Source organism: Phoenix dactylifera, chromosome 4 (assembly GCF_009389715.1).
Source record: "Phoenix dactylifera cultivar Barhee BC4 chromosome 4, palm_55x_up_171113_PBpolish2nd_filt_p, whole genome shotgun sequence".
Classification (NCBI taxonomy): domain Eukaryota; kingdom Viridiplantae; phylum Streptophyta; class Magnoliopsida; order Arecales; family Arecaceae; genus Phoenix; species Phoenix dactylifera.
This window is the reverse complement of record NC_052395.1, coordinates 1,870,009-1,880,404: the sequence shown is the minus strand read 5'-3', so window position 1 is coordinate 1,880,404 and position 10,396 is coordinate 1,870,009. Positions and strand designations below refer to the sequence as shown.

The window sequence follows — 10,396 nt, the reverse complement described above, 5'->3', positions numbered from 1 at the left end:
ATGTGAAAACACAATACAAGGAAAAGAATTAGGTGCATGTGAAAAATTATCACCCATGCGATTATGTCAGTCATCTAGAAAGAGTCAGACAAAACATCTCCACGACTAGAACTTTTTGGTCAATATCACTTCCAGTAAGTGGTTTTGGTTTGAGTTGCATTTACTAATGGGTCACGGGGCTTTGACCTAGTAGTTTGACTATCATCATTGTCATATGAGCCTTAATTAATACCAAATTCAAAATTGTAACGATTGTCATGTGTAGCATTAAAGAGGACCGGTGATATTGCTTGTAGGACTGAAATTAATAAAGGAAGCTTTTCAATCCAATAGTGGTGGTTTCCTGCATAAAAACAGTGCTTGATGTTCTTAATCCAAACTCAAGCATGCGGTTGATTTAGCCAAGTGCAGGCCAACTCAAGTGGTATGTGATGTTGGTGTTCACATTTATAGAATATAATTATTTTGCATGCGTACACTCAAATTTGGCATGTTAACTGGACTCTATTTTTTTTGTTGTTATGCCATTTCCTTTTTGGTGTGATGGTTCCATGTCTTGTCATAATTCTTGGGTCCTTCAGCTGTACCAGGCTAGTATAGCTCTCTTCCCCTGTTATTTTATATTGGGGGTGTAGGTGGTGTGATGATCCTGTGGGTGCTCAGCTGATGCATTAGCAGATTTTTATGTTGTCTGCAGTGTCTCCAATGAAGATGTCTTTGGCATTGCAGAATGTCAGAAATGTTCTTAAGGTGAGATACTCTCACAAGGCTTCAATAATTCATTTTCATCTTTCAATAGTTTGGATAAGGGCAATTCATGGCTCTCATTATTTTTCAGCCAAGTGGTACCTTACTTTTCAGAGACTATGCCATGGGGGATTATGCTCAAGTAAGTCTCATGATAATTGCCACCTTGTATTCTACTTTAGATAATTCTGTCTGATGGTTATGTTATTTGTAATTCAGTATTGTTTATTACTAAACAGTTCATCGGATCCACTGAGATCAGCTATTATTCTAGCTATGGTGCTTCTGCATAATTACTATGGAGCTTGAACAAATATAGATCTTCGTACAAGGCTTGCATTAGATTCATTGCATAGGTGGAAGATTCATTGGTTTCAACATTAATCTAGAACATTTTTCCTTTTTTTTTGTGCTACTTGCTAAATGCCTTTATGTTGACAGCAACAAGCATATGATTAATGCCTAGCAGTTTTGATAGTAATATTATATGGGGGAAGCAAGCTCTTTTAATTGCCTAATCACATAGTTGTCAAATAGCTGAGGCGACCATAGGCAATGGACCCTCCCATAGCAATTAGGCAGCGCCCCATGGTGACAATTTCTACAAAATTTACAGGATATCCACAATCTTCATATATTTCAATTATTGGTTAAACCTTGCATTTTTTTCAAAAAAAGTATTCATAAGATGATCCAAAGATAGAACGGTAATAACTAATGCAGAGGTAATAATTAATGCATGAATTCTACATATTCATAATACTCTCAAAGACTCTCAATTTTATGTTCAGTCTAAACTTAAAGATTTTAGCAACATCTAGAATCATATTAATTATACATGATGTTACTGCTGTGATAATAGTAAGTAGCACTTAGGACGGTGCTACTTCTATGATGGTAATAGTAGTAACACTAATGCGTTACTACGTTCATGATAATATCAATGGACACTAGTATGTCAGTGAGTATAAAGATTATGAAAAACATAGCATAAATCAAGAGAAAAATGGTGGGAAGATGAGATAATTGTTTCTCATTTTCTAAAACAAAGAATAAGACAACACATCAAAAAAGAATAGAAGCTATAGTAAAGCCCATAAATGACTGATCTATATATTCAATTTAAACACATTTTTGTTTTTCCTAATCCAACCCAAAGCTAAAAAAAAATAGAAGCCAAGATAATACTTAATCCATCATCAATCAATAGAAAAGATCTAAATAAATATCCTCTCAATAACATAAACTGTAACTCCAAAGTGAAAAAACAAAGATAAAAAAGAAACAAGAGAAAGGGATAGAGTAGGATAATGGATGGAGTCTGTAATTATTAATTTATTATTGTTATTATTGTGGTGCAAGATGGGTGCCCCGTGGGGGGGCCCCACCGGGGGGTGCGGGGGTGGTGGCTCAAGACCTTGGGAATATATCTCTCAAAGCAGTAGATAAAGACCTTCCCAGTGCTCTTCAAATAGTACAGTCCTCACAGATCAAATAACAAAACCCTCGACACATACTCTGTGCCGAGGATGTTTATATATCCTGTTGGTATATGTATGGAATATATGCTAGTATATGCATTATATATGCATAGAATAATTGTATCGTTAAGGATCATTGCTTGGTGCAATGGTAAAAGCTTGGCCTAGCAAGCACAATATCTGGGGGTTCGAGTTATAGTGTTTTTCAGAAAATTGCCGAAAAGTTTAGTCTATCCCCAGTGCCGTCCCTCCTAGGAGCCCGAATTTTTGGGGCCATAAACAGGTAATGGCCTTTTATAATAATTTGTATCGATTACAAATGTTCTCCCAAAGACTAATATTTTACACAGATTAATTTGAACATATCATGCTTGCTTTTGTAGTAAAATGCCCATCCATGTTTTGAGAAGAATGCATCATTGCATGGATCCCTATAGATTTTGGTAATTATGGTGTTTTAGTATAAATTCTTTGTTGTTGGTAGTGTATGGCATCGTTCGGGTCTGCTACGGTTGGAAAGAATGGAACATTCTTAGATCGTTATCTATTTGCGATCCAGTGGTAAGATTGGTTTGTATGCCAGGAATCAAGTTTACTAATTTCATCAGGGACAGTGTTGCATCAAAAAAAAAAAAATCTCATTCCTATATGGAACTTATTTGACCCCTTGATTCACATGTCAATAGTATTTATTGCAATAATTACTTAACAGCTCTTTTTAGATTATTAAATTTGGAACTATTCAGCAATCTTAATAATTCATAATACTTAAGTCTCGAGTTACAACAGCCTGATCTCACTCTGTTTTCCAGATATCTTGTTTCTTCAGTATTTCCATTTACTGGTTTTGTGCCTATCGGATATTTGTCTTCCCACAAGGCGCAAGGATATTTATGTCTCTTTTATTATGTTATCGTAATTGCTGATCAAAATTAACAGGAGAAACTTGCCAAGAAATGTCAGATAATTAGCAATAACTTCTATGTCCGTGGTGATGGCACTGTGGGTGGTTTTTTTCTACCTGGTGGTTCATTTCTTAATAAAATTCTCTATTTTTGATTGCAACCTCATCTAAAGCTTCAGTATGGGTGATTAGAGTGCGCTTTCTACTTCTTCCAAGGTTCATTTATCAACCTTGTTTGAAAGAAATGGCTTTGACACTGTGGAAGTCAGTGTGTACTGCAAAACAGGATTGTGAATCGCCCCCGAAAAGTAATCATGGATCGTATGTAAACTGTTGCTCTAAATCACATTCCTTCTCTAAACATCAATAACAATTCACATATAAAGTATATTTGATATAGCTATACTCTATGCACTTCAAGGAACAAAAAACAGATGATTTGACACCTAATATAAGACAATTTAATAACCACCATCTTTAATTTTCATTTTTCTTTGTGATCTGTAATTTAGTTGTAATTCTTATCTTGCATATGTCAGTCAATAAAATCCAAGGAATATTAGAGTGATAGTTTGTGAGCAATTAGGAAACTAATTAAGCTACAACATAAGTATTCGTATCTTTGAAGCATTATGAGGTTTTGCCATAATTTTGATTATATTTGGTCGTTTTACTGCTTACCAAATGAAATTCTTGTTCAAATTTGTTCCTTTTGTGAAATGATTTCTTCAATTGACCCCAGAAATAAGTGCTTTATTGGTCTTCTGGAGCCAAGCATTTGTGCCTTTTTTTTGTGGAAGGCGGATTCCATTCATATAGCTCTAATGTGAGTACAATATGCAAAATCCAAGTGAAAGTAAACAGTACAAACGGGTAAAAGCGGATTCCATTCAATAGCTCTAATGTGAGTACAATATGCAAAATCAAGTGAAAGTAAACAGTACAAACGGTGTGGAATGCTAGCTAAATTAGTCCAAGAACCTCTCCGGAATGCCGGGCGACATAGGAGGCGACCAGTCTCTGCACTGTTCGCCTTCCGATACATAGGAACTATCCGGGAAAGAAGTCAACTCCTGACCAAAGTGCGGATATCTCGATCAATGGAGGCCGTCTCCGTACCTGGTCTGGTCCCCTGATCCAATTATAACCGTGGACGAATCACCCTCAAGGAATAACACTGTTGGCCCCCACCAACCCGTCTAACATACAAATGTAATAACCCCAAAAAAAAAAAATTTTATATAAAAAGGGATAGAATAGTCCTTTTAAAATTGATATAAGGGGTAAAATTGGAAGAATCAAAAGATAATGGCATAGTTGTAGATATGTTGAAGTGTAGGGGCAAATTAAAAATTTAATAATATTAAACATAAGGGTGAATAGTGCTTGATGTGACATAAATAATGGGTTTGAGCTGGCTCACGGGAGTGAAACAGAGAGGAGAGGGGGAGGGTTTCTCAGAACGACAAACAAAGAGGAAAAAAAAACAAAGAAGAAGAGGAAAGGAAGGGAAAGCAAAGCAAAGAGAGGAAGAAGGAAGAAAAAGAAAGGAAACGGAAGATCCCGGTTGCTTGCCCAGCTGAAGGAAAAAAACGTAGATCTTCTTCCCCTCTACGCAAGGACCGTCGATTATTCCAAAAAGAAAAAGTAAATATCCATTCCTAATCTAGTCTTTTGATGATATTAGACTATACAAAGGGTGGATGTAGTCTAGAGGGGTCAGATAAGGGTTATAGAGTGGTTTAAAGAGGGAAGAATCGGATTTCGACAATTTTTTCCGGCATTACGGAAAAATGGTGTCGAAGTCCGAACTTCGGTGAATTATTTCGGTGTCAATCGCCTCCGATGGGGATGCATGTGTTACCATTCTGGAAATCACTATGAGTTGAGAACATTGGGATATAAATTTCATTAAAAATTGGAATTTAGAAAGGAGACCAAAATCGGGATGAAATAACCCGCTGTCGGTCTGGGTTACTGTTCATCCGGGTGGAAAATAAAAATTTTCATGCCATAATAGGGTATTAAGCCTAGATTAGGCTAGGAAAACCTTTACTCGTGCAAGGGAGTCCCCTAATACACATAAATGATGAGTTAATTAATAGAAAACAGAAAAAAAGAAAGAAAGAAAAGATTTAGCGGAACGGAGGAGTTGAATCAATTAAAGTTCCCTATATATAATTGGTACGTAGATTATGGCCCTTGATACAAAACTAAATGTATTGTAAATGCATGTATCAGTTGGGCAAGAAGCTAGGGAACAAGAGGAAGAAGTTCTCCACTGCCAGCTGTAGATTTTTGGAGGCGTATCAGGGCTGTGCCAGATTGACAGGTGAGTGGAAGTTTGTACTTTGCACCATGAGCACATTCCTTATTCATTTTAATGAATGTTGCCAAGTGTGACTTGATTCCACCTGAGCTTATTGATTAATTGTTGTAGTAGATTCCTCTATAATCTTGATTCTCCATGCTTGATTATTCTGTATATGCATTTGAGGGAATATTGAGAGGAATTACGAGGGGTTGATGAGTAATCAAATTGATTCCGAATTGTGAAATGATTTCTTTTGTAAATTGATTTCATTTCCTCTATTTCAAAGACTTGTAGAGCCCTTCTCATGGTATGTTGAGTTGCATTGTACTCCCATAATTCCTCACTCCCAACCCTGATGTTAGTTTATGATTGGGTCATGATCGAGTGAGTGATAGTCTTGATCATACTCCTTTTTAGTAGAGTATTGGGAGGGTGTATTATGGCATTTATGCATGGCTTGGCAGTATCTACAGGACACCTATAGTCGATGGGGTTGAACATCGGCCTTTGTGCATATAGTAGTCTTCTGGGCGGGCGGAGCCCAGTCCCTTCTAGGGAGGACACGGCCCTAGGCGTAGGATCGGCCGGTCCTACGACTTATGTTCTGCTTGCCGCCGGGCATAGTAAGACTCCACGAGGTGCAGTATGGCTTTCCGCGGATGTAGAATTCCCGCGATGTGCCGTTTAGTATGTAGATGTGAGATGGATTTCTGTTCTAGATACTGGCCAGCATTTACATGATCAGTGTGGTGTCTTATTCTGCATATGCATGTGATAGTGGGGAGTTGTTGCTGGTTCGCCTGGGGCGTAAAACCCACCTCCCGATAGTTGTCTAGCATTTATATTATCGGTATGGTGTCCTATCCTGCATATGCATGTAACAGTAGGGAGTTGTTGCTGGTTCGCTTGGGGCGTAAAACCCACCTCCCGACAGCTGTCTAGCATTTACATTATCGATATGGTGTCTTATCCTGCATATGCATGTGACAGTAGGGAGTTGTTGCTGGTTCGCCTGGGGCGTAAAACCCACCTCCCGACAGCTGTCTAGTGATGATTTCAGCATATTGACACCTGATTTGTATGTTCCAGCATTATGATCTGTTGAGCATATTCATGAGTAGCATATATGTTTACTTGATTATTCCATATATGCTTCAGATGAGTTGATATTGATTGTGGTGATATTGATGATTTACTCTATATTCTCTATGTGAGATCATGTTCATCTTGTTATTGATCTTGAGATTTCACCTCGAGCCATGATTATATCTGATCTCATGTGCATAGTACTCTCTACTCCACTCACTGAGTATTCATATACTCACTCCCCAGTTTGGTGTTTTTGACTGCAGGGCAGGTATTGTATAGAGAGGAGCAGGGTTAGAGATTGCCTGCTAGCTGTGCCGCTCCATAGTATAGTATAATGTAGATAGAGGTTTATACCCTTTTGGTGTATTATAAACCTTCTGTTGTATTTAGTGTATAGTTACAGTCATAGATCCTGTTGATATGGGTTTGACCATGGATGGAATGGGAACCAGATTTTTATACAGATGAGTTACCTGAGATGATGTATTGATATATATTGTCCAGGTTCATTATGTGACAGATTATGCGATTGCTGCTCTGACAGGGAGTGTTGTTGCATGTATTGAGATAATCCTGACAGGTCACTATAGGAAAAGTGATCGTTTTGTGCATGTATCATGCCAAAATTTTCAAGATTTATTGATGATTGATTGGTAGTAGGGTTCTACGCGGTGGCTGGTGGCCTTATGCCTACCCGCACCCTAGGACCGTCGCGGCGGCCCGCCGGGAACGGGGCGGGGGTCGTGACAACAAAATATTCTCCCATGCTGTCCGGAGTTCCGCTCCTACTGCGGTTCTGACCAGCGTGTGCTCCGCTCTCCGGCTGCTATGAATCTTCCCCCGTGGTCCCTATCACAAAACCCGCGCCCCCAGAGGTGCCATCCCCAGCCATACCTCTTATCGAAGCTCATCTTGAGATAACGTCAGGTGGTGGGGGTACCAAGAAAAGTAAATAAACTTGAGCGCTAAGACAGCAGTGCAGGTACCCCAGATATCCCTGACCCTTCCAGATGAGAATGACGTAGCCAGACTAGTAACCTCCATCGCTCGCCGCATAGCTCTGTCCATCACAACCCGTGGGGGCGACCTCCTACCCTTAACAGTCGGTCGTTCCTGTCCAGCCAGATGTTGATAAGCCAAAGTAAGCAGCCATATACCCCTCTCTATTGTGCTCGGCCTCCGGAGGGAGTCTCTCAAATGCTGGAAGCATGTGCTCCACCGACTCCCACACCGAATGGACTGGCACAGGTGAGCATCTCCAAACCTGCACAGCTGTAGGGCACTGAAATAGAAACATGACTGATGGGTCTCCTCTGCCTCTGGACATATCTCACACCGCCGAGGTCATCCACATCCCCCGTCTAGCAAGCATACTCTTAGTAGGTAGCAGCACCAGGCCACCTTTCATAAGAAAAGCGCCACCTGGGAGGCACCCTCATCCTCCAGATCTTCCTCCATCTATCCACCTGATTGGCTCCTATTAGTCTATGCAAGAAGAAATCACGAGTGTGCACCCTCGTTTGCCCGGACGGCATCCAAACCAATCTGTCAGCGCTCCCTCCGTGAAGGAATTGTAAGGCTAAGATCCTCCTCTATTCAACTGCTCCCCAAACGCCCTTCCGAATCAGACCCTCATTCCATCTTCCCTCTTTTGGAACTAGCAGAGCACATACCCTACATCCACCAGTCTGCCCCGAATCCGCCGATTGGTCGGTAGTCTACTGATCGGTAGCTTAGTCACCTAGCTATCCTCGAGTACATCAACAGGGGTCCCCATCCCCCAATAGCCCATCGTATCGCCGGGAGCACTTGTGGAGCTCTAGCACAAATCTCCCTCCAAATGGGGGAGTGACAGTGGTCTGCCGGGCACCGGCCGCCAACATACCATACTTGGCCCTCATCAAGAAAGACCATAGACCGTCAGGCTCCAATAAAAAGTTGACCGCAAGCCTCATCGCCGATGCCTCCCGTCGCGCCACCCATGACGACACTCCCAATCCGTCGTGCCTGGCCGGTTGACAAATCACATCCCAGGCCACTAGATGGATACTACCTCTGTCGCCATGCCTCTCCCAGATAAAGTTCCTAATGAGCTGCTCAGCTGACCTCAGCGTTGCCACCGGAATGATGGAATTGGATAATAGGTATATCGGAATGGAACTAAGCACTGACCTCGCCAGGGTGACCCTACCCATCATGGATAGTGTATGCATCTGCCACCTCTCAATCCTGTGTCTGATGCTAAGCTCAAGAGAAGAGCAATCCCCTCTGTGCCAACATCATCCCAGGATCGGAACACCCAAGTATCTCAGAACGCCATCTTGCTTGCCTACTCCCAGAATCTCCATGATCTCGGCCTTCACATGATGCTTGGTCTTCGGGCTGAAGACGATAGTTGATTTTGCCAAGTTGATCTGTTGGCCAGAAGCAGCACAGTAGGCTAGTAGTGTCCTCTTGATCATATGGGCAGCCTGCCTAGTCGCCCGGATCATCAAAAGGCAGTCATCAGCGCACAATAAGTGAGATATCGGCATGACCCCCTGCCCTGGTGTGTAAGCCTCCAGGGTCTGAGCACCCACAGCGTGCCGAAGAGCTCTGGATAGCGTATTTGCACATATGAGAGAGCAGAGGGGACAAAGGGCATCCCTGACGGAGCCCAACCGATGAGTCAAAGAAGCGAGAGGGCGTACCGTTTACCAAAATGAAAAAGGAAGGACCCCCCACACATCCCATGACCCATCTGATCCATATCTCATGAAAGCCGAACCTCTGAAGGGAAAACCAAATAAAGTCCCAGCTCATCCTGTCATATGCCCTCTCCATGTCAAGCGTGATCCCCATCAGGCATCTCCTCTTCGGTGCTTTTTTGAGATCATACATGAATTCCTGGGCGATTAGGACATTGTCAGGTATACTCCTCCCCCTATAAAAGCACTCTGCTCTGGACAGATGATCCTGGGTAATATGTCTCTCAGCCTGGTCGCTAAGATCTTCGTCGTGGCTTTGTACAATGTGGTGCACAAGCTGATCGGTCGGAAGGGGCCCGGCTCCAAAGCATCCTGACGCTTCGGAATCAAAGCAACAAATGTCCTTTGCCACTCCGACGGCATCATCGTTGTACTGAAGAACTGCTGGATAGCCTCAATCACATCCTGTCCGAGTATAGACCAATACCTGCAAAAGAAAACTGGTGGAAAGCCCTCCGACCCTGGTGCCTTGTCCCCAGCCAATGACCACATCGCCTCCTGGATCTTCCTCCCCGACACCGGCCTAATAAGTGTCGAGGACTCCTCCTCTGAAACACCCGCTAAAGGCATGGGTAGATCGCCTCCTGGGCCTCCCTCCCCAGCTCCGGCTGATAACATACTCTCCGTCCTCTCCATCCATCTTGCACTAAAGAAATGCTCCATCACCCTACGTATCATGTCCGGGTCCTCCGATGTCTGTCCATCCTTGCACCTGATAGCTCTGATCCTGTCCCGCTGTTTCCTGATTAGTGTTGATTGGTGAAAGAATTTGGTGTTCTTATCTCCCTCCAAGATCCACTGTACCCTTGACTTTTGCCTCTAAAAGATCTTCTGTCTGCCCTTCATTGTAAGATGTGGAAACATTGGTGGAAAATTATATCACAATATTTGCACATGTAGGACTTGCTTAGATTGATGACTTGATGCTTAATAGCTTGTGGTTACAGCAGGAATGGTGGTAGGGTATTTTTACACCTAACAAATAAGAAGAAACATAATCATGTTTGTTATTTTTAAATATCATATGACATAATGATTATGGTGAAGAAAAATTATATGAAATTTCAAGTTTAATTGTACAAAATTAACTGAAGATAATCATAGTTGTGCAAAA

General features: G+C 41.8%; 1 protein-coding gene across 2 annotated transcripts; it reads left to right on the top strand.

The window, feature by feature from the left end:
- Positions 1-284: 284 nt before the first annotated feature.
- Positions 285-3,392, top strand: LOC120110414 (tRNA N(3)-methylcytidine methyltransferase METTL6-like). 2 transcript variants are annotated; one of them, XR_005511334.1, is made up of 3 exons: positions 285-750; positions 839-889; positions 3,041-3,392. XR_005511334.1 is itself a non-coding variant. In XM_039125271.1 (3 exons), the coding sequence occupies exons 1-3, from the start codon at positions 685-687 to the stop codon at positions 3,285-3,287; spliced, it is 237 nt and encodes a 78-aa protein (XP_038981199.1). In that variant the 5' UTR covers positions 285-684; the 3' UTR covers positions 3,288-3,382. The 2 variants fall into 2 exon arrangements, 1 of the variants encoding a protein (XP_038981199.1); XM_039125271.1 differs by having other exon boundaries at positions 3,168-3,382.
- Positions 3,393-10,396: the final 7,004 nt, after the last annotated feature.